Below are 27,703 nucleotides of genomic sequence, written 5' to 3'. Positions count from 1 at the left end.
ATGTATGGCGTATCAGGGGTTCTTTCAGGGTCAGGGGAATGAGGACTGTTATTGTTACTGTTTTTGGCATTACACACACACAGACACAGACACACACACAGACACACACACACACCAAGCAAACTCACCTATTCTCTCGTGCAAAATTAGGCTTACAGAACCCAAATTTCAGAAGTTAAAAGTAAATGAAAGATGGGTTCAAACTGGTCCCAGTGAATGGTTTTCTGGGAACCTCTGAAATTCCAATAAGGCTCATTAAACAAATGGAATCACTCAGGTTTAAAACAGAATCTGACTGGAGAGGGGCTTCATCTTGGTACATTATGGCATACAGGTTAATCAGAGGTGGAATCTTTATTTCACAAGTTTCAAGATACAGTACAAAACGAATCTGTACATCTCTCTATTAACAGGATTTGTTTACACAATTATATTACACTTCACCAGCCTTTATACTGCATTTAATTAAATACAAAATAAATTTACAAAAATGTCTACCATGGTGTTCCTTCCAATGCCTACTTATGGTCTTTTAAAACTTCTCCTAAATATAGATAGTGGTTATACCTTGCTCGTAGCAACATTATGAGTTTTCTTTTTTCTTAATTAAAAAGAATAGTGTCAGCTCACTTATCGTTTCAAATAGGAAAAGCAGTTCATCTAAGACTCCTTGCACGTAACCAAGACATCCTTCTCAGGCATACAAAAATGGGATTTTTACTTGTGCAAATAGTCACTTTTGAATACAAGGTGGTTCGCTTAGAACTGTTTCAAATTTTCCTGAAATAACAAGTGGAAGGAGAAATTTAGATGTTTCCAATGACTACTTACACATTTAAAAATCAGGTAGGGCCTCAGACAACATGGCATTCAGAAATTTTATGTTTTCGCTTATATTGGAGAACAATGACTGCTAAAAAATATTTTTATGAAAATCTTCTGCTTTATTTCTTGCACCCTTCCAGTCATAATATTAGATAATGTACATTCACCCTCAAAACAAATACCAACTGTCATATAGGGCAAATGTAGACCACACCGCGCCTCCCTTGGCAGGTAAAGGGTGATGTATCTGAAGCACTTTGTTTTGAAATGAGCATGTGAAATGTTAGTCCAAACCTCTGTAAAGGAAGGTTTCTGTGGGTTTTTTTTTTGTTTGTTTTTGGTTTTTTTGGGCAGATGTAGCTAGACAGTAATACACATGCTACAACACATGAATAGTTGTGGTCTTCATTTATAGGCTTGCATGCATACTTCAAAACACTGGTTTCAAGAACAAACATGAGAACAAAGAAAGAAGGGAGAAGGGGAACATAAGGGGAAAAAAAAGATATATATAGGTATAAAGTATTTAAGTTTCCTGGAGCAAGAGCAGCTTCTTAATTGAATAAACCACCAGATTATTGCCAGATCACATGTAAAAGTTTCTAAACTTTCTAATGGCACAGAATAAAATAGGTTGGCAGTAACATCCTCACAAATTAATTTGATATGAAGGGCAATAAATCTTCACGAGTATTAAAACTACTGATTCACAGGATTAACTCATTTATTTATTTATTTATTATTTATTTATTTGGCCACACCCAGCAATGCTCAGGGGACCAAATGGGATGCCAGGGATCGAACCCAGATTGGCTGCCTGCAAAGCAAGCAACCTCCCTGCCGTACGATCTCTCCAGTCCTCGGTAAACTCAATTAAGTGCAAAACAATGAATTTTGAAAATAAAATTTTCTCTATCATTGTATATTAATTAAAAATTAGGGAAATCTTATTTGGAAGATAACGTCTTCACATTCAAAAAAAAAAAGAAAAGAAAGGAAGGAGAAAGAGAAAAATCCAAGCAACAACAATACCTTTGTGATATAGAAGCAAAACAGACAATCTCAAGACTCAGTCGATGACCCAACACGGCAGATACACACTTGAACACAAGCTAGGTTGAGATTTCTACTGTCATCACCATCAAGGTAGAGAGTTTAAAAGGGATCAAGAGATTTGGGTGACCATGGAGAAATGAAGCCACACTCTATCTGCTAATTCTAAATTCTAACATTAAAACTCCTGAGTCCTGGAGTTAGTTTAATGTCACTGACATTAACTAGCTTTAGTTACTGTCATTTTATTCAAATGGATGCCATTTGATTAGGTTAAGTATTGAGCATTATTTTAGGAGAAACACCGAACCCAGTTCCTATTTGCGTAGGTCTCATGGCCCATGAACAAAAAGAAAGATGGGAAACAAATATTTGGAGAGAGTCTTTATGCAAAGTCAAAGAAACTATGTATGGTGCAAGGGCCTAAGAGCAAATGACCCAGGATAAAACAGGAGGTGGGAAAAAAAAAAGTCAAAGCAAAGATTTCTGGAAAACTCAGCCCTAGAAAGGACATGGCAAGTGCTCACTTGCAGAAGTTTGTTATTGCATGAAGAACAAAGCTGTGCCTTCCCACGGAGCTTTGGGTAGTGCACGATGTTCTAAGAAATGCTTTTCAAGGTTCTAGTGGAGGGAAGTAGAGATTTAAAAAAAAAAGGTCACTGAAGTGGAAATTAGGTGGATGGGAGAGGGGGGCAAAGGAAGGCTAGTCATTTAAAAACACACACTCACACACACACACACACACACACACACACAAAACTGCTAAAGTAAATGAAAATGGTTCTTGTTAAATGAAGTGTGGTACTTATTTTGAATGTTGGGGAGAAGAGGCAGTGGTGAAGGTAGCAACACACTCTCCCACCTGTCCTCAGATCTCCAGGAGATCAAGCACGGCATAACACGCACAAGAGCTGCCTACGGTGACATTCAACTTTTGAGGGTAAAATCTTCTAGGTTATAGATGTGCTTTGACTTATATGGTCCTTTCTGTGACCAGCTCTTCAAACTGGAAGCAATTATCTGGGAGGAAAGTCAGGCTTACCTGGATTTCTCATAATACTTTAAAATTAAAGAAAAAAAAAAACATACAACTTCACATTTAAAGCCTTCCTGGTCATTATGAACAAATTAAATATAGGTCTAAATACAATCTCGGTTTGAGAAACCAAGATCCTGTCACTCTACAGAGAGTAAACTCTTCAGGTGTTTCCGGGCAGATGAGGGATTGTGGGGAAAGGGTGTCACGGGCAATAGAAACAGACTGGGCAGAGAGTGGGCAGGGGAGCCCGCTCAGGCTCAGAGACTGCCGTGCTCTCAGACGAGACACAGGCTGTGGAACACCACTGCAATAAAGAGAAACAGGTGTTCCACTGCAGCTTTCATTTCTTTCACTTGAAAGATATGCAGAATTCTCCACTTTTCTTTGTTGTGGCTCTTGCTTCCCATCTATTTAATCAGGAAATTCTGCGAGGAGGATAGCCCCGATCTTCCCGATGGTACCCGATGGGGGATGGTGACTCCGAGTGCTAAGCAAGCAGCTGACTCTTTCTTATCAATACAAAACTGCAGGAAAAATAAACATCTATCAAACGGCAAGGGACAGTTTCAACGGCCTTGGCTTTCCTCAGCCCCCGAGTTGAATGTGTATTTCAGTTGTTGAGACACAGTATTGCAATGGTAGAGCCTCTATGTGCCGTATTCTGGCAAGGATACTTCAGAGTGAACCAATTCAGAAGGGTTATCTGTTCTTTTGCAATAAGAAATGCAAAATAAAAATAAAAATACCCTGGGAATAAACGCTTCAACTTTTGGGAGAGTACGTCTGTGGTCTCCGTACCCCGCCCCAAGCCCTTAATATTGCTTTCTAGTGTCTCCTACTCAGCCCGTCCTCTGGATTCTGGCTCAGGGCTGCATACACACCAACAGGCAAATAACAGTGAGTAGGTGGGGCAGATTCACATGTTAGCTCAGGGAGTGAATTTATATATTCACACCGTAGCTATAGATGTTCCATTCCAAAGAAGTGAAGTTCACACCGAACCCCTGAAAACCTTCCGGTCTCTGAAGGAGAGAAGCGTGTTATCAACTGTGGCAACCGCCAGTAAGACGGAACCTCCCAACCTTCCCTTTTAAAATAACAAATATGCTGAACAGGTATACTTGGGTGTGGGTTGGTAAAGTTTCTCAGTTATTGCAGTTCTGGAACACTTTCCCCCTCCCCCCACTTCAAAGGCAAGTTCTAGTTTTCAGACTTTCAAACATGTTGAAACTTGCAACCAACTGGGTTTTCCTTTTTTTTTTACATTGATCAGTTTTTAGTGTCAATGAACAACACCTTAAAGATGGTTGACAGAAGAATGTATTCATGTCAAGAGAATGAACAGAGAGCCTGAGAGAGAGTGGGGTGGGGGGAGGAGAGAGGAAGAGAGGGAGAGGAGAGAGGAGAGAGGAGAAAGGAGAGAGGAGAGAGAGAGAGAGAGAGAGAGAGAGAGAGAGAGAGAGAGAGAGAGAGAGAGAGAGACAGACAGACAGACAGACAGACAGAGACAAACAGAGAGACAGAGAGACAGAGAACCGGATACAGAGACATTACTTTGTCTCCTGTTTCCAGAAGAAAGGAAGGGAAAGGCAAAGCCACTGAGAGTTGTTATTCATACAGCATTGAAACAAACATTCAACCCAGTTTAGGTAAGAGTTACTTATCCCTGAAAATAAAGGCATCAGATTCTAAGCAGCTTCAGGAATCCGGCGATTCCTCGTGCCTCTTCCAGGAGGTGGCCGCTGATCCCGAGTCCCCGACCGACGCAGTGTTCCCAGCAAGCAAGTCCCGTGGTGGTCAGTGATCAAGGCTGGACCTGGCGGCTCTTACTGCGGTGGCCGCTGCTCGGGCGGCCCCTCCTGCTGGGGTGGCACTGGCCGTGGCCCCGGGGGCCTGGGCAGGGGCATGTCCTGGTGTTGCCGCTGCCGATACGCTATCACAGTTCCCAGGAGCAACGCGATGATGGTCATGAGGTAAAGGTCCCACTCGGGCCCCAGGAGCTGGTCCATGTCTAGCTGGGTAAACACGTCTCGGATCTTGGGAGAGACGAAAGGAAGCATCAGATCACAAAAGTGTCAGAGAAGGAAGGCTAGCAACCTTAAAATCAGAGTGGAGAACTTAACTAAAATAACTGCTTTCGGAAACATTTTGCAACGTGTGTGTGTGTTTTTTTTTTTTTAAAGGAGGTTTTAAGCACCGGATTAGGAGGACTGTATCTTGCAATGTTTTCTGTTTTTTGCAAAGACCTTAAAAGACTTCCACTAAGGCTCAAAATAACGTGTCGCAGGAATGATTTAACTAAAAAAACCCAAAATAGTCAACCCCTGAATTTAAGCTTAATAATTGTGTTGTCTATGGCATTTTAATTGCTTGAATATTTTATTTTGTTTTGGGGCCACACCCAGCAATTCTCAAGAGTTACTCCTGGCACTGCGCTCAGGATTTACTCCTGGTGATGCTCAGGGGACCGTACGGGATGATGGGGATCGAACCCAGGTCAGCCCCATGCAAGGGAAAATGCACTTGCTCTGGCCCCACTTAAGTATATTTTAAGAGAAATCATCCCTGTATCTTAAATGGTCTGATTGCTACTTACCCACAAAGAAAGTAAACATGATTACTATCCTTCATTTTTTTTTTCTTTTTGGGTCACACCCAGCGTTGCTCAGGGGTTACTCCTGGCTCTGCACTCAGGAATTACTCCTGGCGGTGCTCAGGGGACCATATGGGATCTTGGGAATCAAACCCAGGGCGGCCGCGTGCAAGGCAAACGCCCTACCCGCTATGCTATTGCTCCAGCCCCTCTATCCTTAATTTTTAAGCAACTTGCAAACAGCCCCCATAAATATATTTATAAGAAGAGGTAGTACATTTTTCTAAAAAAACATAAGAAACTATTAACTGTAAACCCTGTGAGAGACTCATTATGGGGCATTCTGAATTTTCTTTTTTTTCCACCAATAGTTAATACTATTGTTGTTATTTTAATAGGAATATCAAGTGGTAGGATTATGTGGTATTAAAAAACTGACTCTATAAAAGACCAACCATGATAACCTCTCAATATCTTACTGCATACCACAATACCCATAAGTAGAGAGAGAGAGTAAGAGGGAAGTTGTCTGCCATAGAGTTAGGGGGAGGGCTGAGGCGGGGGGTAGGCGTACTGGGGACATTGGTGGTGGAAAAGGTACACTGGTGGAGGGACGGGCGTTTGATCATTGTATGACTAAAACTCAAACATGAAAGTTTTGAAACTGTAGCTCATGGTGATTCAATAATAAAAAAAATTAAAAATTGACTTTACATGCAATTTGCTTATATGTGGATGGACATGGAGAGTACCATGCTGAGTGACTGAGTGAGAGAGAGACACAGAGAAGAGTGCAGTTAGGACAGGGAGGAGACCCATAAGACAATTATGGTGGGAAACGGAGACTCTGAACAAGAACTGAGTGCCGATGGAGGTGAAGTGACATGTATACCCTTTTGGTAAGAGTACTGCGGACCACAGTGCTAAAAGGAAAGAGAGAGAGAGGCAGGCAGGAGTGGGGGTGGAGGAGGCGGGAGGGAAATTGGGGACATCAGAGGTGGGAAAAATGCTGCTGAAGGGATGAGTGTTGAAACACTGTACGACTGAAACTCAACCATGAACAACTGCACAACTGTGTATATCACAGCAACTCAATGGCAAAAAAATCAATCATTACTTCCGTATTTAAAATAATCTGCTTTTTATAGCTGCATGACTATATTCTTGAACACAACCTACAATTTATTAGTGCTCAAAATTGTAAGAAACAAGGGTCTGAATTAGTTGTGAGAGAGAAAGAGCAGGCTGTACATTACAATATTAGTTTTTCTGTTTTTTTTTTTTTTGGGGGGGGGGGAGTCACACCTAGCGATGCACAGGGGTTACTCCTGGCTCTGCACTCAGGAATTACTCCTGGCAGTGCTTGGGGGTCCATATGGGTGCTGGGGATTGAACCTGGGTCGGCTGTGTGCAAAGCAAATGCCCCACCCACTGTACTATTGCTTCGGCCCAAGTTTTTTTTTGTTTCTTTGAAAGGACTCAAGACACCTTCAATTAGCAGAGGACACAGGGTATGCGAGCCCATGGCAACAAGAGACTGTAAGCTTGGTATTACAGAAGTAGGAGCAAGCAGAGGGCAGAACACAGCCTCTCCACACCCCTGGGGCTTTGGAGCAAGGGGAGGCTGCAAAAGAAGTCACAGCAATTCTCTTCACAGCTGTTGGAGGAGAGCGGACTCCGTTTTACTCCACTTTACAAAGGAACACCCATTCCCAGTCCTAAAGCTGAGGCAGTGTTCTTAAAGATGTTAACAAAATGTGAACTACCACCTTTTGCCAATACTGAGTGAATTAAACAGCCTTTGCTCCTGCATACATCTGCGGACTTCAGAGTTCAGTGCCGCACTGGGTAACCTGTGACGAGGAGCTACAACTTTTACAGATGAAATGTAACACTGGAGAACCCAAGAATCACAGCGTGTAAGTTTTGGTCAAACGGGGTGGCCTTTCTGAAGAGAATGGGAAACCCATCTCCTGTCGAGATTCTACTGAGAGCTTATTTAAATAATTCTTGGTAGTTTTAGAGAACAAAATTCTGGTGGTTTTTAACTTACGTTTCGTTATCAGAAAAATCGAGTACAACAATCTGGGCCATTCTTGGGTTTTACTTCTCGTCCCCTACCCCACTCTCCTTCTAGGGGACAGACAGGTTTGAGTCCCTGGACGTGGACAGGCCCAGGATTTCAAGTTTAATGCTTCAAACTGTTCCAAGTTTTCCTTAGCCCGGGAAACATAGGCAGCCGTGAAAACTGCACGGGAGCCATGGTTAAAGGCGACACGGAAACTGCAATCGCTCTGTGCCTACATTCACCTCTCACCTGATGAGTCCGCTGGAACTGCACCGGGGTTGGGGGAAGAAGAGGAGAGAGCTGACCCTCAGGACAGCACCCTCTCTCCAACTTCCCAAATACAAACCTCCAGGCTGAGAAGGCTCAACACTTGTGTTTAAATGAAAAGAGGCTCCGACCACTTACATTTGTTTCCCGTATGTACTGCACGAAATACACAACGCCTAATTTGCAGAGTGCTAGGAAGACTGGTACTTGTGCGTCTGGGCTGGCTTCAGCTGCCATGTCATAAAAACGTTTGGCAAGATGAATATCCTACAATATAGGTAATAAATCAAAATTCACTTCTTGTTAGGACAGTAATTATTACTTAGCTTATATAACAGGAACACTTTAGTTTACCTTTTCAAGCTGTCATTTAAAAATTTCCCTTAAGGGAAAACCCCGCATCTTAAATGGGTTCAATTTTTTCACGGTTGAAGCTTAATTTTCAGAAATGTGAAATGAAAAATTTAAGATGTCAGGTTCCCCTCCCTGACATCCGTTTATTTGTGCAGATACGGTAGATAATGCTATCTATCTATGTATGACACTCGTTTAAATTTGAATAATAGTTTGCACTTTTTTTTTTGCGAGGCGAGGGAGGCACACTTGGTTGTGTGGAACAATTCATAATCTGAATCACCTAATTCAATTATGTGTAATCAATTTTATTTGTAATTAATTTTCTTTTATACTTAGTATCTTTCTAGCTATGTTGGATTATTTTTTCCCCCTTCTTTTTGGCCACACCAGGTAGCGCTCAGGGCTTACTCCTGGCTTCTCAATCAGGAATCACACCTGGCCAGGCTTGCAGATCACATGGGCTGCTGGGGATTGAACCTAGCCTGGCCTCACACAAGCCAAACACCTTCCCTGCTGTCCTATGGCTCTGGCCCCTGGGCCAATTCGTTTTAGGTAAGATTATGAACATTTCTTTCATTTAAAACCAGAATAGGAAAAGATGGTCATGATTCTTATGTAAACAGAGTTATTCTGATTTTTATAAATGATTACTTTTTTTTTTTGCTTTTTGGGTCACACCCAGTGATGCACAGGGGTTATTCCTGGCTCATGCACTCAGGAATTACTCCTGGCAGTGCTCAGGGGACCATATGGGATGCTGGGAATCGAACCCGGGTCGGCCTTGTGCAAGGCAAATGCCCTACTCGCTGTGCTATTGCACCAGCCCCTGATTACTTATTCTTAAAAGCTAAGTCCCCAGAGTTATCTTCTACTACTCCTATCAAAGTTCTATCATGTCTTTTTTTTTTTCCTTTTTGGGTCACACCCAGAGATGCACAGGGGTCACTCCTGGCTCTGCACTCAAGAATTACCCCTGGTGGTGCTCAGAGGACCACATGGGATGCTGGGAATTGAACAAATGCCCTACAAGACAAATGCCCTACCCCCTGTGCTATCGTTCTAGGGCCCTAACATGTCTTTTATCATGATCTTTCTACACAATTCATATAGCTAAACACTGCAAGACACTAAAAATTATAAAACGAGAAGGGCCTGGTGCTGGAGGAACAGCTCAATAAGCTGGAACATACACAGGCTTTGCATGAACCCAGAAAAATTAAGTTCAGTTTCTGGCACCGAACTGACCCCCGAGCACTGAATTGAGACTAACATCTGAACACTTCTGGGCATAAATCCAAAATAAAAACAGAATAGGACACACTCATATCTTTATTTTATAATAATGAAGTTGTTCAATTATATAATTTTAATCTAGATTGCTTTTAGTAAACTACTACTAAGTATATTTTAAAAAATATTACAAAACTATAGCTAACAAAAGTGATCATTCTATTACTCAATTTTATTTTAGTTATAAAATGCAGACTTTTAAGATAGAAATTCAGGTAGATTTGACAACCAGCTCTCAATAACCATGCTACACATCAGTGATCTTCCATAAACTCAACACACTTAGCCTGTAAGCTCCAAGTCTTCACAGAACCGTATTCAAGTATCTAGTACCAATACAAATACGAGCCATCAAAATTTATATCTTGGAACTTAGCAAATACCAAATATAATTTGAAAAACAGAAATTGCATGTCAACAAAATGAAATGACCAATTTCCCTTAAACCCTTGAGCAGATTAGGTTACATCAAGCGGCTCTAAGTGCTTGAGGGTCTAACAGTTACTTGATAAGGCCATGGTAAAGCCCTTTAGGGAGTCTTCCCAGAAATCGAGAGTGAAGCACTCCAGGGCCAGCCACACACTCCCTGTGTGAGTCACCTTGTCCTAAGTCTTTGCTTTCAACAATACGAAAGTGGGTTCAAACCAACTGTCAGGTGACAGACAGACGACTGAAAAAGAATTTTTTAAGGACAGGTCACTCTGATTTTTGGCATGTACTCTATAGACTAAATGTGGAAGCTAAAGGCTCCAGTGTAATGCTATTAGGAGGGGAGGTTCTGGTGGAGGTAATCTGGGTAAGATGAGGTCATGGGCACAGAGTTCTCAGTAAGTAAGCCCTCAGAAACTAGCCTGTCCCACCCTGACCTTACACTTCCCGGTCACTGCAACTGTAAGAAATACATTTATGTTGTTTAAGACTCCTAATCTATGGCATTGTGTTAATCAGTCTCAATGGACTAAGAGTGCCTATCAGCTCAAGGCAATTTAAAGAATTAAGTGACCTAGTTATAATAAAACTCTTCCCACTCACATATACTTATTTATGTGAATAAGGTTCCAGCCATACATTTATAAAAGTAAAAATAAAAGTAAATGCACTCAGTGACACTTCATGCTGAAAAAATGATCCATTAACCTCACTGAGATACATTTTTAATAATTCACAAAAAGTAAAATTTTATTTCTGATTTTATGTGGATGTGGTCAATAGTATATTAACTGATCAATAATGGCTACTCAGAATAATTTCAAGAATATTTATAATATTTAGTCTCATGATAGATAACCAAATAAAAAATTTTAATTCATATACTTTATTTTTTGGTTTTTGGGTCACACCCAGAGATACACAGGGGTCCCTCCTGGCTCTGCACTCAGGAATTACTCCTGGCGGTGCTCAGGGGACCATATGGGATGCTGGGAATTGAACCCGGTTGGCCACATGCAAGGCAAATGCCCTACCCGCTGTGCTATTGCTCCAGCCCCCAATTCATATACTTTTATTTCAAGTAGGGTCATCAATAAGAGAGATATGCATCATAAGCCTTAAAAAATCAAATTATATATTAACATATTATGATGTATAATAAATTCTATGGGAACAGTGGACCGAAAACAGGGAGAAAGGAAAAGACACAATTTTCAATTAAAGAATATGCTGTGTATTTTTAAGAAACCAATAATAGAAATATCAAGATTCTGGGACTCTGAGTAATCATTTTCTTAGAAATTATCAGTAAGTACAATCTAGAACTTAAGATTCTTAAAATAAATATTTTATTTTTAATTATTATTATTATTATTTGCTTTTTGGGCCACCCTGGGCAGTGTGCTACTCCTGGCTCTGTGCTCAGGGATCATTCCTGAGCTTGGGGGACCATATGGGATTCCGGGAATCAAACAGGGGTTGGCCGCCTGCAAGGCGAGCGCTTTGCCTTCTTTAACATTGCTCTGACCATTATGAGAGAACATATTATGAGAGAACATTTTAATGTAAACTTAAAGGAAACAGTGCTTTAAGTTCTCATTTTAAGGGTGTGTTGGGAAAAGAAATATCATGAGTCTTAATAATGTTAGATTTCATTAGGAAGCTACAGGAAGTAAAAAATAATGTATCAGTAGAAATAATGTATCAGGAGCAAATAACTTATTTAATCTGAAAATAAATTTAGAAAGAATAACTGGCTGGAGACAGGTTTTTCCAAAAGGAGGTATCAACAGACGCAGCACTCCAGGTCAGTCTTCGTGCTCCTAGCTGTGGTGAAATTCCCTGAAGACACCAGTGTGCTGACCAGGAAGTGTGTGCGCTCAGAGGGGAGTGAAACAAGGACTGCCAACTGGAATGACAACACTGCCTACGGTTTGCTCACATTTCAAAGAAAGGCTATTTCTATAAAAATGCTTACGTTCTCACCAAATCAGAGTTCCATCATTGCAATATTTATCTTGCGGCCCCTCACCTGCTTGATGCCGAGCCCCTTCTCGTGCATGTAGCCCAGGTTAAACATGGCCTGTGCGCTGTGCTGCTGCTCAGACGCCAGACGGTAATGAATGAACGCGGTCTCGTAATCTACATCGGTGCCAAATCCATAGAAATGGTAGTCTCCCAGCTTAATCCTCGCCACAGTGTAGCCTAGGAGTAAATATAAACTTGCCTAAAGAACATGTTTAAAACAGAAAGAAATGGCTATTTTTTTTGCTTGTTAAAATAGTTACCCATAAAATCAAGAACTTCTGGCTTATAGTACACACGGTATCAAACCCTTCAGCTAAATTACAAATTTAGTATGAAATTAAGCTAGAACCATGGCTCTCCTAAAGGCTTTCTAACAGAGATAAAACGAGATATGCAATTCACTAGTAATACTTTTCAAATGATCGTGCTCTATTCTACCATAGCACCGTAGCACTGTTGTCCTGTTCATCAATTTGCTCAAGCGGGCACTGGTAACGTCTCCACTGTGAGACTTGTTACTGTTTTTGGCATATCGAATACGTCATGGGTAGCTTGCCAGGCCCTGCCATGCAGGCAGGATACTCTTGGTAGCTTGCCGGCCTCAACGAGAGGGATGGGGGAATAGAACCCGGGTCAGCCGCGTGCAAGGCAAACTCCCTACCTACCTATTCTACCATGTCAGTTACATTTTAAAATAGCTAAATTTAACACTGTAGTGCCACAAAAAAAGAAACTAAAACCCAGGATAAAATGAAATGGTTCAGAGGCTGGAGCAATAGCACAGCGGGTAGGGCATTTGCCTTGCACGCGGCCGACCCAGGTTCGATTCCCAGCATCCCATATGGACCCCTGAGCACCGCCAGGAGTAATTCCTGAGTGCAGAGCCTGGAGTAACCCCTGTGCATCGCCAGGTGTGACCTAAAAAGCAAAAAAAAAAAAAAAAAAAAGAAAAGAAATGGTTCAACTTGACCACTGTTTCTACCTCGAAGGGGTTGGGGGTGGGTGGACAACTATGAGAGTAGCAAGTCTGAGAGACTGAAATTCAAATGAAAAAGAATGCAGAAAGGTTAAAATATCTCTGGGCTTTAGGTTGATATTTTAGCATACGACCTATTCGATTCTCCTTCCGCTCCCTCCCAGCATACTGGATTTAAACTAAAAAAATGAATCATACTGTATATGTCCATGAAAAGACACTCGAATTCAACTGATAAACCCTGGGTCTAGAACCAAAATCTATTTCAAGAGTAAATAACATTCATGATGCAAATAAGCTAAATCACTAGTTAAGAACTCTAAGTTTAAGGTGAAACACCATATGGGAGAGTGAAAAAACAACAACAACAACAACAACTGTAAGAAAAGCTCTCTGGGAAAGTCAGAGTTAACACTCACCTTGCGAGGCGGCCCTGTTCCAGTGCAGCAGAGCTCGGGGGTAAGTTTCATTCTCGCCCACAATGGTCGCTTCCCCTGCGGAAAAGGTCAAACACCGACAAGGCATTCAAGGAAAGGCACTCCATTTTGAGGTTTTACTGGCTAACATCTATTTGCAAATATTTATTTTATTTGCTTTTATTTGAGGTTTTATTTTATTTGAGTATTTAATTGCACTGCGTATGTGCAGTACAATTAAAACAAGACCTGGGTATAATAGGTGTTGCATGATGATCAGGATAAAATGCCGAGTTCTATGAAGTCCTATAGTCAGGACAACACTACTTCCTGAAACGCGTTTCATCTGAGGAACCGATAATGAAATCAATTCCGGATGGAGCCACCCCTAGGGATTTACATATTGCTGGAAAAACAATGTTTTCCCATCTGCTGAATTTTGAAAAAAAAAAAATGTACTTAATGAATGCACTGAATTTTATGATAAATGTCAATACTGGAAATAAAACGCATGTTGAGTGTTATTCATCTGTTTGCAGTAATACAGAAATTTCTATGTGACCTTTCAGACAAGTCAGCCTAACGTGAATCTTTGTACTCTGAGCCAGAGACAGGACTGCAATCGCCTTACTCTGATCGAGGATGAAGGCTGCGTTGCTCTGTGCCACTTCGTAGCCCTGTTCTGCCAGCAGGAGGTATTGGATCACCGCGCCGTTGTAGTCCCCGTCTTTGTAGCTGTTGTAGGCACTCATGAGCCTTTCAGACCAGCGGCCTCGCTCACACACATTCTTAAACAGCTGCGAGAACGGGAAAGAAAAACATATTTCAGTTCAAAAATAAAAAAAATACATGCCAGAAAACTTTTTTCCCTAAGGATTACTAAGTTTGCTTTTTGAATCTCTGGCGAGTTTATGAAATCTGCATGAAAGTTTGGGGTATTTAAGTGTTCACTTAGTGTTTAGCACAGGTTTGTAAAAATAGTAGCAATTAATTAGGCATCATTTTCCTGCTTGGGCACTGTTCCATGTTTCACGGGCATGTTTGTGAACTGAACAGAGGGACGACTGTATGAGTACCTCTATTCAGACTGCACTCTACAAGTGAGGAAACTCAAGCACAGATTCATAAACTTTGCTAAGCTATACCATGTTACTCAAATTTTGCCAGCTATGAGAGAGCTACAGAAAAATAGTTTCAAGTAGGGAAGATTACCATTTTCATTTGCAACATTCAGTTAAGATACACACTTTTATTTTTGTGCCATACTTGGAGGTGCTCAGGGCTTACTCCTGGCTCTGTGTTCAGGGATCACACCTGGCAGAGCTTGGGGGACACATATGGTACCAGGACTCGAACCTGGGTTTGGGGACATGCCAGGCAAGTGCCCTACCTGCTGTGCTATCCCCAACATACGTTTTTCTAAAAGCTATGTCTCAACACCGTCCTCGGTATTTAGAGAGATTTAAACAATAAGAAGTTAAAGACAGTTGAAAAAGTTAGGGACACTAATGTCTAAGTCGAAGAGACTTAGACAACAATATCTATGCAAATGTACAGATGATAATAAGTTCTAATAAGGAAAGACAAAAGGAATAAATACGCAAAACTGCAACAGAGTCTCATGGCCTTCCCCGAGTGTTAGCAGGCTTAGTCTATTTCTTTTCTGGGGAGAGGGGAGAGGTGTCACACCCGCAGCGCTTGGGCTTACTCCTGGCCCTGCACTCAGGAATTACTCCTGGCGGTGCTGGGGGGACCACAGAAGGTGCCAGGGGTTCAGCCCGCTCCGCTCCACTATTTTTCCAGCCCCAGCCCGAGTCTACTTCTACTCGGAAGGAATCATGCAAAGGAAAGCAGAAGTAAAGAGCAGAGCTTTTCCTACTGGGCAAATCAATTTCCTATCGTCCCAGCCGGCAGGAAAATCCCCACCTCCACCGCCGTGTGGCACGACCGCATGACTCCGGTGCCGCTGGCGTGCATCTGCGCCAGGTTGTAGAAAGCCAAGATGTGGCCTCCCTGAGAAGCTAAGTTAAAATACTTCAGGGCCTGTTTGTAATCTCTCTTGACTCCAATGCCATCTGTGAGGGGAGAAAAAAAAAACAACAAATTACACCGAAGGTCAGGAGCAGTTTGAAGATTGAGCCGAAGCCTTAGTTTTCTAGAGGAGGAATGAAACGAAGAGAGATTTGGAGTTGTAAGATGTGAAGCTAGTAGCGATTCATGAACAGATGAATCTAATTTACCAAGAAACAAGATGCAAGAATCAGCACACCGAGAGGACATTAGTCAGAATTCAAGAGCTAGCAATTTCGTCTCATGGGGGCGCCTAGTCAAGAAAGGAAAGGAATCTGCCCGGATTCCGGCGCTGCTTACTGTAGTACATGGAGCCCAGCTGGAGCTGCCCGTCCACCCAGCCTTGCTCAGCCGCCTTCTGGAAATACTTCAGCGCCAGGTCGTAGTTCTGTAGGAAGAGAGCACATCATGAGAAAACTCAAAGGCTGATTTCATGATTTACTCATTGAAAGGAACGAAGCTCCCCAAAAAGCTATTCTTAGAAGAACCAATAAATTAACTATTTTTAAGTTTTTTAAATGATACACAAATGATAATATATTTTCAGTCAGAGGGGATTAACAGTAACATGAGGGAAAGCAAATAACTCTTATGAAACAACTATCCTTTTTATCTTATGAAATAACTAAACTGATCCTCAGAAAGTATTAAAACAAACAAACAAACAGTAAAACACGAGAAATTCTGAAATAATCATTATCTTTTCTATTAAGCAGGGAATGAATCCTTTTAAAACTTCGATTCCCGCCCTGGCTTAAAAAAGGGAAATTCAGGGGCTGGAGTGATAGCACAGCGGGTAGGGCGTTTGCCTTGCACGCGGCCGACCCGGGTTCGATTCCCAGCATCCCATATGGTCCCCTGAGCACCGCCAGGGGTAATTCCTGAGTGCAGAGCCAGGAGTGACCCTTGTGCATCGCCAGGTGTGACCCAAAAAGCAAAAAAAAAAAAAAAAAAAAAAGGGAAATTCATCTTTATCTGTTCCTTCCTTGGGCAGATTACCACATATTAAATGATGGTTAGATTTCAAATATCACACATATCCACGAGAAAAATTAAAACAAAGATCACGACTGGACTTCAATATTCTAAAATGCTTAGAAGCAAATGTCTTTTGTTTTAGAAAATACCTAGGGATTAAAATCCTAAACCTGGTTTTGGGTCCAAATTAAAAGAACCCTACTTTCTGCAGAAATCATACAGAGCAGAGGACTGCCAATGAGAACCCAGAGGCATCCCACATGAGAAAGTGGCAGAGGAGAAAGGGAAGCAAGGGCCCAGGACAACCAAGAGAACTGGCAGTCACCAGAACTCCAGGGAAGAGAGAGGTCAAATGAAGCAGAAGCGAAAAATGGGCGACTGGAGCTGATACTTAAGTCACTGGTGAGCTGTACAGAGAAGTGACCTAAGACAGCCGTCATGACTGCTAAGAGCTAAAGAGCAGCTACCAGAGTCCATTCTTTGGAGAAGGTTGGCTTTGCAAGGAAGGGCTGGAGAGAGGAGGTGGCTAGAAGGGCAAAGGGCAAACAGAAAGCTTGTTGCCTCCCAAATGGGAGGGACTTAAGCATTTTCTTAGGCTTGAGTAGCCAGGGAGGAGTTTAAACCCTGGTCATCTGGAAGACTCAGTAGGGGAGAGAGCAGGGACCGAATAGCGGGAAGCAACTTCCTACTTGAGTACGAGCTACCAGGAAGAGCCACTTCCTTAGGAAAGCCACCGGTCTGGTGGTAGGGATCCAAACTTGACACAGAAACAGGCTCAGCTTCGGTCCTAACCAAACAGCGTCACCTGGGCTGCCTGGGGGCTGATTACGGAATACATCCCTACCTCACCGGCTCACTGCTCGCTAAAGTCAGAATGTCGGATTGGTCACGTACCACTTGAACCCCTCTTCCGTAGAGGTAAGCCATTCCAAGCCCACTCTGTCCAACGGGGTTGCCCTGAACACCAGAAATAAAAGCACAAAAGGATTCATTACAAAACGGGAATGAGTCAGTGACTGCAAAAGAAGTATTTTACAAACATATTCAAAATATGCCCCAGTATTTCTCAACTCATGAACAACCAGACTAACACAGTATTGACTCTGAGACATTTGGAGGCTTTCAAGGCTCTGCTGAAAAAAAAAAAAAGTAAATAGTACATTTATTTAGAATTACATATTGGTGACTAGCCTTAGGAACATCTGTTCCATAATTTATGATACAAAATGACTAATACATTTCATCTCTTTAGAATAACACATTTCATCTCATTTTTTTAAATTGTAGTTTTGCCATTAGTGACCGTCCTTGCCAATAAAGAAGATACCACGGTGCGGAGTCGGCAACCACAAAATAAAAGCCACAGTGGGCTCAGATGGCGAAGATACGTTTGAGAGGGCATCTTGTCGGCGCCCATCTCCAAAAGAGCACGACACCACTGAGTTTTCCCCGGCTGAGAACACCGGGGTCTTCTCAGAATGGGAGGAGGCAGATTCTCCCTTCTGAAGGTACAGCACCCCCAGTTACACCCGACAGTCTCTGCCACAGAAACAGCCCCGCTCCATAACTGAACCCCATCAAACCGCCAAGCTACCAAACTGTTCCAGAACCATAGCTACGAGCCTGCACAGCCGCGCATGAATTTTGCAGTACCGTCAGCCTGCTAGGATCACACCAAATCTGATGGGAAAGTTGCAGAGAAAATCACCAAGCTCGGTGAGCCTGAACACTAACACAGGAGGCTCAGCGAGCACTGACCGGCAGAGCAGATCCCCAGATAATGACTCTAAAAACAGCACTGTGAGACAGAACAGTGATCAGAGATGGACTTTCACAGATCTAAGTTTTGATGATTCCATTTGCCTTGGTGTTGTAACACTGTAGCGCTGTAGTTCAGCTGTCCATCGATCTGCTCCGGTGGGCACCAGTAACGTCTCCATTGTGAGACTTGTTGTTACTGGTTTTGGCATATCCAATACGCCACAGGTAGCTTGCCACAATATGAAGTGAATCTGTTTGAGCCTGTGAGGGGGGCAGGCTGGAGTGGTGGGTGAAAAACTGGGAACACTGGTGGAAGGACGGTCATATCGGTGGTGGGACTGGTGCTGGAATACTCAATACCTGAAACAAACTGTATTATGAACAACTTGGGAAATCACGGTGTTATCATAAAATTTTAAAAAAAAATCCAAGCTTCATACACGCACGGAGATATGTTTCAGATTACGGGAACCTTGTAGAGCAAAGATAATCACTGTTTTAAAACCTAAAAAGAAAAACCACCTAGAATTTATCTAAACCTGGAGGAACAGAAGGTAACTTGAAAACAATTTGACAGTCTCCTTCGGAAAACACTCAGGTGACATTTGGAATTACAGTAACATGCAGTTGGCTGGCAATGAGATGAAATGTGTGCACTAGAGATGCATAGAGGGTCTTAAACACTCCTCTGTAATTTTCTCCAGGCCCAAAAAAGCCTAAATTATATGACTGGTTGTGAAAAATACCCAATGTATTATATAATTCCAACTTCACCACTAAATCATTATTTCCCTGATCAGGAAACTTCTCAAACGGAACAGAAACAATAATCTGGTTCTTCAGAATATTTTAATCTTTTTTCATCAGAAAGAAATTCACTCACTTGAATCAAAGTGCTTTAAATGATATATGGCATTAGTCCTTCAATAAAACGAATGTATTTATTGAGAGAACGTTAACATGGCACACCTGACTGTACCAAACACTGATCAATTGGTCTATAATACACCTGAGCTATAGTCTTACCATGTCCGCAGCTTTCTTAAAGTAGAGAAGGGCTGTCTCATTGCTCTGTGGGACAATGTCGCTTCCCTCTGAGTACATCTGGAAAACAGACCTCAGTGTCACTGAAAGTAGAAGGTCTCTCCACTTACATTTTTCACCGCACATCTCATTCTGCTTTCTGATGTGCTGAAATAACTGCAGTATAGTTTAAAATTACCTACAGGCTATTTTGAAATCAAAGGCAAAGCTTTGAAAGTAAACCATTTTATAGGATTATTGTCTGTCAACATCACATTTATGATTTCTGAGTCATAATATCTATGAATCACTTAACTATCATAAACAGGAGTACATAAAATCAGCGCATAGGTCAATCTCTGAAGAAAATTTGCTTTCTCACTCCAGGACAGACCTGACACATTGCTTGGGATCAGTGATTAAAGTGAGGAGGAAGAACGACGAGCAATGCTCACCGTTTCCTCTATCTCTACTCACTCAGGATCAGATAAAGGGCAGGTCTTTATTTAATTTTTTTAAAAAAAAGTTCTTTTTGCTTTTGTTTTTGGGCCACAACGGAGGTGCTCAGGGACTATTCTAGACTCTGTGCGTACGATTATCTACTGACAGGCTTGGGGAACCAGATGGGATGCCAGTGATCAAGCCTGGTCTGTCACATGCAAGATCAATTTACACTTAATTCACTCACTCTAATCGTAGAGGCTGCCCCACCCTCTATACTATTGCTCCAGCCCAAGGGTTGGTATTAGGAAAAGTAAAAAACTAAAAGCTATTTTGAAAGATTTCAAACTTGAGGCAGGCAAGTAGGCATGGAATATGCTAATAAGAGAAAGAAAAATGAAACTATCAGAATTCTTTACATATAAAGGAAAGACAATATTGAGAAAAGTGGGGTTTTTTTTTGAGATAAGGGTAATTAGTGACTAAGAGCAGGGCTTCTAAAACTATTTTCACCTGGAAATCCTTTGTTCCTGATAGTTTTATGTGATCCCGGTTATATACACAAATCAAACATCTGCTGCTAATAAACAATGAATTTTAAATTTTTTTCTGACCCCCACGTTTGATTACAGGGTCCTGATCCACGGTTAAAGAAGCAAAAATCACGGGACCAGAATGAGTTTTTAAGAAAACTGAACGAGGCATACCAATTTCTATGCTGTAACGGTAGAAATGTCTACATGTAAAAATTCTCCAGTCCTAATTAGCTAGTTGTAGTTATTTAGCTTTTTCTCTTTGGGGAAACTGAATCCCATACTATTTTGGGCCTCCAAACCTTAGAATTCAGTTATTAAAACAAAACAAAAAGTCATTGGTTTACATTTTGTTCTGTTTTCATAATAATGCAAAAGGAAGTTCTGAGATTGTGCCATGACATATGGCCTATGTCCACTACATCCCTAGATGTATTCTCTTACATGAGAAGAGCACTGTATTGAGGGGTGTTTGATTGGCTAGAGTATTTATGACAATTAAAAGCGTGGCTTGAGGCCCAGGAAGACATGTGGAAGACACATTCCCCAGGGTAATCCATGGTACCACGCGGCTTCGCAAGCATTGCTGGACACAGTCCTGGAAGTCTCTGAGCATCACCAGATCTGGCCGGGAAGACCCTGGAGCACAGCCAACTGCCTGGAGCACCCAGCAAAGGGCGTGAGCAGTACCTGATCCTTGGGCCCGAGCACTAAACCACTGGCCTGGTTGTCTGAGGATTATGGGGGGGAGAGAGGGGGGTGGGCTAATTCCCATAAACCTGGGAGGTGCTTCCACCTCAAATGAAGCTAAACAGACCTTAAATCAAGCTCCAACCAATTCTAATCGCCTCTACTCAGTATGGGAAGAAACAAATGTGAAAGACCTGATAAAAAGAATGTGCAACGTAAGGTATAAATTCCTTATTATTGCACAGAATTCACAAAAAGTAGCTCAGACAGTGATAGTTCATTTTAATGGGGAATTAACCTACAGATGAGCAAATGATATTTATTAAAAAAAAAAAAGTGTCATAACACTTAAGACAGAGTATCCTCATGTTAGAAATGTTATTTCCAGCTTGTTTTGCCAGCTGCAGACCCTGAGGACAGCACGCGCTTATCACGCCAACACATCTTGTACTAGTAGCAGTCACAGGAGGGACAGTACCTTTCCCAAGAAGGCCATCGCGTGCGAATTGCCAGCATTCGCTGCTAAATTGAAGTAATCAAACGCTCTCTATGAGAAAACAAAGTATTAAAAACAATCAGCTCCTAACAGACTCTTATCTCTGAATTGTATTCAAAATAACGATTTCAGGAACAATTAAACACTCGTTATATTACCATAGCTTGACTTTAGGACAGTGATATCATGAATCGGTCACCCCAAGGAGCTGTTTCCCGTCACTCTCAGATCTGATCCAGGTCCTGCTTGCTTTACCACCAAACCGCCCCGAATCCATTCAATATTCTCTACGGCCACAATCCTACCCTGAGCGACACTATCTCTCACCCAGACTCAGACTACACTCCCCTTACTGACCTGTTCTTCTTGGGTCTATCCAAAGCAACTGCTGATAAATCACAACATGCTGCTCTTTTGTCACTCTGGGGGCTGTTGCGGGGAATCAACTGACATCATCAGACACTGATAATCTCAGCTGCATTTTGCCCTGGGCACTTTGGGGTCCTAAGATTTGCTCCTTTCTGCTCAAGGACTGACACCTACTATTCCCTTGGCTTCAAATGATTCCGCCTCCAGGCTCACCTGACGCATCATCCATTTCAGAGACATTACCCCTGACAACTTCCACTTCCCACTTGTTAACTATACTGGATTCGGTAATTCGCTTTAGTAACAAATACCAATTTTCGATGTGACCATTTAAAAAATACTCAATGCTTCTAGTAAACTTGAAACCCCACAAGGGAAAGCTCAAAGTGACTTTTTCTTGCATTGTAGCCTGAACGCTGATATGACACACAGTAGGTACTCAAATATAAGCTGAATGACTGTAATGACATATTGGAAGCTCCTTTTCATTCTTCTCTGAAGCGGGTGAAACCTTCCCTCTGTTGTTGCTCTATACGTTCCAGCGTGTTCCACCAAGGATAAGCCAAAACTTGTATGAAACGTATGAAGCAAACGCTTCCCCAGAGTTCTATCCCCTACCAGTTCATTAACCAGTTCATCTGGTACTTCACTGGCCTAATGACAATTTTTAATGACATGGGAACAATAAAAGCTGTAAAATTGCTATGTGAATTAAATTGTTTTAATTTTTGGTGAAGCAAAATAGTTTTACTGAAAGAAATATACTTAGGGAAGTGTTAGGAGCTAGGACAAGAAGCATTCTTTAGAAGAGAAGCATTCTTTAGAAGAGAACAGATAAGCAGATAACATTATCTGCTCCTTAGAGCAGATAATGAAAAGAATGGCTTTTGGGAGAAGGCTGCATACAATTTTTCCAAATGGTCTTGGACTGGAATCTTCCTCTAGCACGTCTTCCCAGAGCCCCAAACACGCTCTAGGAATATGTCATGTACCATATAAGTGATTTTTGAAAGTTGGTATTTCTTGAAGCGCTCATCAGTTAGTTAATTATGTAAAAGTTGCATTTTCTGCTAGAACATAAACAGCATCTGCCTGGCTTGCTACTTTAGTCCTTATGCATGATAGTGCCTGGCACACACATGCTCAACAATACTGGAGACCACCTAAACTTTTTCTACAAAGCTAGTTAAGTATTTTAATTAGTGATTTCATCTACCCTATTTCTGCAGTTTTAAGAGTTGGATCATAACAAAATACACTTATCACTAAAACTACACCAATACCTCTGTTTTTAAAATATGGTATTTAGTTAAAGGCAGGCGGACCAACATCCCTTTTGAGGTGCAAATAACAAACTCTTTGGAGTTGGAAAAACTGAAGCACAAGCCAGATGGGTGCATGAAACTGGGCCGTATAACCAAATGCATTATCTTGAGGCACCATGTAGAAAGGGTGCGCTCTCTCAGAAAAGAAGCTACAGGAGAGTCTAAAGCCATGATGAGAATACAAAAGCATCAAGAGTCCAAGACTTCCCCTGTGACAACACACAGATTCTTTTGTTTTCTTTTGTATGCAAAGAACTCCAGGTTGAGTCCTGCAGGATTATTAGGAATCGGCCTTAAGAAGGAAGGGGGGGTGAGGGGTAATGTTCACTTAAGAGAGTCCTGTGCCCAGGAGTCCTGAGGCACAGCTCTCGACATTACCAAAGGCCTCAGGAAAGGACCGTGTGTCTGTGACACTGAGCTGGTCAAGTAAAGGTTGGGACAGGGCCTGAGGGACCATGGCAGAGATTTTGATTCTGAGCTACTGGCTATCGTAGACCATTCAAAAAGTTTAAAGCCAGGGATCATAAGGCTCCTGCTGAGAAAGTACAAGCTGCAGATGAGTCACACGTCACACAGGTGACAGCTGCAGTTACGAAAGGAGGAGGAGCAGAGGGGCACTCAGGAGACAGGGCAGGGCCAGGGCCGACTGCTGTGGCTGCAGAGTCCTCATTCTTCACCCTTTCATGATTCTCCTCAGCTCTACTGCGTATTTCCCAATAGAACTTTTAAGACACTGTTAAGAAAAATCTATAGAAAATTGAGAGGCTGCATCTCCCTACTTGGCAGTTTTGAGAACTGCTTGAAATTAAAACACCTTTCCCTCCACATGAGGTAAAATCACTTTTTGTTTTCTTCAGCTATGTCCAGGGCTCAATTTATCTGATCTTGGGAGTTCCTAGTGGTCATTTTCGTTGTGATGATGGTCACCACCTAGTGCATCCCCTCTCGCTGGTACTGCAACAGGCAGTGCAAGGCCTGGGAACAGGAACGTTACCTGGTGGTTCTGCTCCACTCCTCGGCCTCCGTGCAGGTGCAGCTGGCCCAGGCCCACCTGCGTGTGAACAAAGCTGAGGTCAGGGTCAACAATAGTAGTGGGCATCCGACTAAATTCGACGGGGAGCGAACTGTTTGGTGATAAAAAGGTTTCTCTTCACGATAGCAGTTTTACTTTAATTCCTGAAGATACTACTACACTACTATTCACCAATCTTTTTTACAAAACTGAAAAATGTTCATTTTAAATGAAAAGGGCTCCTTCTGCAATGAAGATAAAATTAAAGCATCTCCAGATGAACTAAAACTGAATTTGTCACCAATAAACCTATTCTAAGAAAAATACTAGGATATTCCAAAAAAATTTAAATGAATGTCTTGAGTGTGAGACTTGGTGATTTTTAAAAAGTTGTCAGGTGTTCTAACATATAGCTGATATTTGGTCAGAGCAATGAAAATATTACTTAAAAGTGTGTTTCCTCTTGAGCCTACAACATAAACAACAAACTGAAATTCAAGGTACCCCATGAAATGCTGAAACACATACCTGCGCTTGTACATCACCTTTTTCAGCTAGGAACTGGTAATACTGGATCAAATCTTCTTCCAGCATTCCACTGTTCATTCCTGGATTTTCTACCTCATCAGGCAGTCGTATTCTCTGGACTACCGAGCCTCCAGTCAGAGAGATGTCACTAGCAACTAAAAAGTGGGAAGAAAGCAATACGATGAAGAATGTCAGAAGGAATGCCCCACACAGATGCAGAAGTTCCGCTGTCAATGAGGGTAAGACACCATGTTTAAAAAAAAAAAAAAGATCCTGCAGAGTTATGGCCTACACAATAGTAGTGGATATTATTTTCCATAAAACATTTAAGAATTAAAATCCAGGGGCTGGAGTGATAGCACAGTGGGTAGGGCATTTGCCTTGCACACAGCCAACCCGGGTTCGAGTCCCAGCATCCCATATGGTCCCCTGAGCACCGCCAGGAGTAATTCCTGAGTGCAGAGCCAGGAGTAACTCCTGTGCATTGCCGGGTGTGACCCAAAAAGCAAAAAAAAAAAAAAAAAAATTAAAAACCAAAGCAAAATTTTTTAAAAGGTACTTCTTGGACAACTAGTACAAAGAAAGATATTTCTACTCAAGTTGCTCATGCTATTTCAAGTTGTATAATAACTGATACAGTTAGAATTAATCTCATAGATATTTATGTTCTGTAAGGTGAAACGTAAAAAAATAGATACCGTGATTGGCAACAAGACGATAATGGGTGAGTGCAGATTCACAGCTCTGAAGGACTCCGATGCCGGCCCAGTATCGGTAACCCTGTAAGACAAGCTTCAGGTGAGGAGACAGTAGTTTCACATGCTTCGGGGGCACTCTAAGCAAGCCGATTATATTTAGAATGCCATTCTACCATCTTTAGATTCGAGTATACCATGATGTCATTTACCTCAGACTTGGAGGTTCTGAGGTAATTTATTCAGCACCTTCAATGACTAGACAAGGGTTTAAAAACAGGAAGTGTAAATAATAGTTTCAAAATAAACCTTTGAGACATCATGTACAAAATGTACACACTTCACTTCTAAACTAAGTTGTAAAGAGCAGTGAATTGAAACTGGAGCTCTCTGGAGTCATTTAACATAACCCAATTAATTTTTAAATTTTATACACAGGCCATTACTGTAGAGTACTATATAACAGGTTTCACCCTACAAAAGTATGTTTCGTATTTCTTCAAAATCCACCTCAAATGAATGTTCTCATTATAACTTGAGGAATAAATGTTAGTGTAAATAGAGGGTGTGGCGCCGCCAGTAGGTCAACCTGTACCCGAAGGGCAAGAGCACTGGCTTCCTGATATCTAAAAATTGCCGCTGTGCTTTTGGCCAGACCCCAACAGCTCAGGACCAAGTTTCCTGAGAAATTAAACGGCCAAAAGTTAGGTATGTGGGAGCCATGTCCCCAAACCAGCTCTGGATCAGCTATACAAGCTCATTTACTGGTCTTATTTCAGAGACCCATAAATAAATCTCGAGAGAGATCAAAAGCTGCAGTTAATCTTGGACCCACGCAAGGCTAAACAGAACCGGGTAAATCATAGGGGGGTGGGTTAGGCTGGTACCCGCCCAAGCAGAGCCCCGGGCAGCTGGCTGTTTCCATAATCCAAAATGGGTGCATGCCCACAGCCTCACTCCATTGTCTCAGGACGAACCTCACTGAGATATAATCTGCTGAAAAATCGGGTATGTAGGTTTTGTGACTGAAATCTCCAGGCTTTCTCAGGGTCGGGATGGGCTACCACCCCCAACCTCCCTGTACTTCTGGAAGCCTTGGTTGTCACGTCCACACCCCAAAGCTGACACCTAATTAAAAACCTACCCCCAATAAAAATACTGAATGCCCTGAACAAGCATGATGTCCTTTTAGTACTTGTATTGCAAACCAAAATGCACAAAAGGAAAAGGAGAGAGAGAGGAAGAAGAAAAGTGCAGGCCACAGAGGAACACTGGGGGTAGGGGGCAGGGTATTGTGGGATGGTGGGAGGGAAATGGGGAACACGGGTGGTGGGAAACGTGCACTTGGGGAGGAATGGGTGCTGGATCATTGTATGACTGAAATCCGATCATGAACAGCTTTGTAATGGTCAATCTCATGGATATTAAAAAAAAATAAAATAAAATAAATGTAGAGTTTGTTATGCCTGCTTCAGTCAGCTTAATTAGTGGCTAAGTAAATAGCAGCACTCCTACATATTTTAAAGAAAAAGTTGGTGTAGGGGCTGGAACAATAGCACAGCGGGTAGGGCGTTTGCCTTGCACGCGGCTGACCCGAGTTCGATTCCCAGCATCCCAAATGGTTCCCTGAGCACCGCCAGGAGTAATTCCTGAATGCAGAGCTAGGAGTAACCCCTGTGCATCACCAGGTGTGACCCAAAAAGCAAAAAAAAAAAAAAAAAAAAGTTGGTGTAAATAAAATCTGCCTTCAGAATTAGGCATGTTTCAGAAATATCACCATTGGTTTAAGTTCCTTTGTTTACCTGATTACAGCGTGAAGGCCAAGCTTATTAGCACAATATATAGCCCACCACCCTGATCTGTCTACCTCTTGGTGGATGAATTACTTGACAATCTACTCTCCAGCTACCATCAGGACTGGCACTGTCTTACAAACACCACATTCCCTCTTGCTACTGTCCCTTGAAGTCTGAACACACATCACCGTTCCTCTCACTCTCTAATATTTTATCCTCAGAAACCATTTTGGTGGCATCATTACTCAAACTAATCTTAACTCCTCTTCTTTCCAATGCCAGTGTGGATTAGGTGTCTTTCCAGATGCTTCCTTAAATTCTCATCCATACTGTCACAGCCCAGCAAGCGACCGAGAGTATCCTGCCTGCATGGCAGAGCCTGACAAGCTACCCGTTGTGTATTTGATATGCCAAAAACAATAACAAGAAGTCTCACAACGGAGATGTAACTGGTGCCCGCTCGAGCATATCGATGAACAATGGGACAATAGTGCCACAGTGCTACGGTGCTACTGTCATAGTCTCCGTATCTGTGTTTCCTTTTGTAGAATAAAAAACCTGCTCAACACTGGTACTGCATCTTGTTAGTTTTTGGATAAATTCCAGTGCTAAGTATTCAATAAATATCTCTTGAACACCTATAGG

At 42.0% G+C, this 27,703-nt stretch overlaps 1 protein-coding gene across 1 annotated transcript in view; it reads right to left on the bottom strand.

Moving 5' to 3' along the window:
- Positions 1-339: 339 nt before the first annotated feature.
- The window catches only part of SEL1L (SEL1L adaptor subunit of ERAD E3 ubiquitin ligase), a 62,025-nt gene continuing 34,661 nt past the window's right edge, over positions 340-27,703 (bottom strand). Inside the window, exons 9-21 of the mRNA XM_055130927.1 lie at positions 25,266-25,347; positions 24,568-24,722; positions 24,022-24,078; positions 21,316-21,384; positions 19,177-19,254; positions 17,284-17,346; positions 15,712-15,799; positions 15,268-15,416; positions 13,973-14,138; positions 13,345-13,419; positions 11,954-12,126; positions 7,984-8,112; positions 340-4,953 (exon numbers count right to left, since the gene is read on the bottom strand). Coding sequence (XP_054986902.1) covers positions 4,744-4,953; positions 7,984-8,112; positions 11,954-12,126; positions 13,345-13,419; positions 13,973-14,138; positions 15,268-15,416; positions 15,712-15,799; positions 17,284-17,346; positions 19,177-19,254; positions 21,316-21,384; positions 24,022-24,078; positions 24,568-24,722; positions 25,266-25,347 — 1,494 coding nt within the window. The 3' untranslated portion in view covers positions 340-4,743. The remainder of the gene's footprint in view (positions 4,954-7,983; positions 8,113-11,953; positions 12,127-13,344; positions 13,420-13,972; positions 14,139-15,267; positions 15,417-15,711; positions 15,800-17,283; positions 17,347-19,176; positions 19,255-21,315; positions 21,385-24,021; positions 24,079-24,567; positions 24,723-25,265; positions 25,348-27,703) is intronic.

The sequence above is a fragment of the Sorex araneus genome, chromosome 3 (assembly GCF_027595985.1).
Source record: "Sorex araneus isolate mSorAra2 chromosome 3, mSorAra2.pri, whole genome shotgun sequence".
In the NCBI taxonomy this organism is placed as follows: Eukaryota; Metazoa; Chordata; class Mammalia; order Eulipotyphla; family Soricidae; genus Sorex; species Sorex araneus.
The sequence above is the reverse complement of the archived record's forward strand: the minus strand, read 5'-3'. Positions and strand labels throughout refer to the sequence as shown.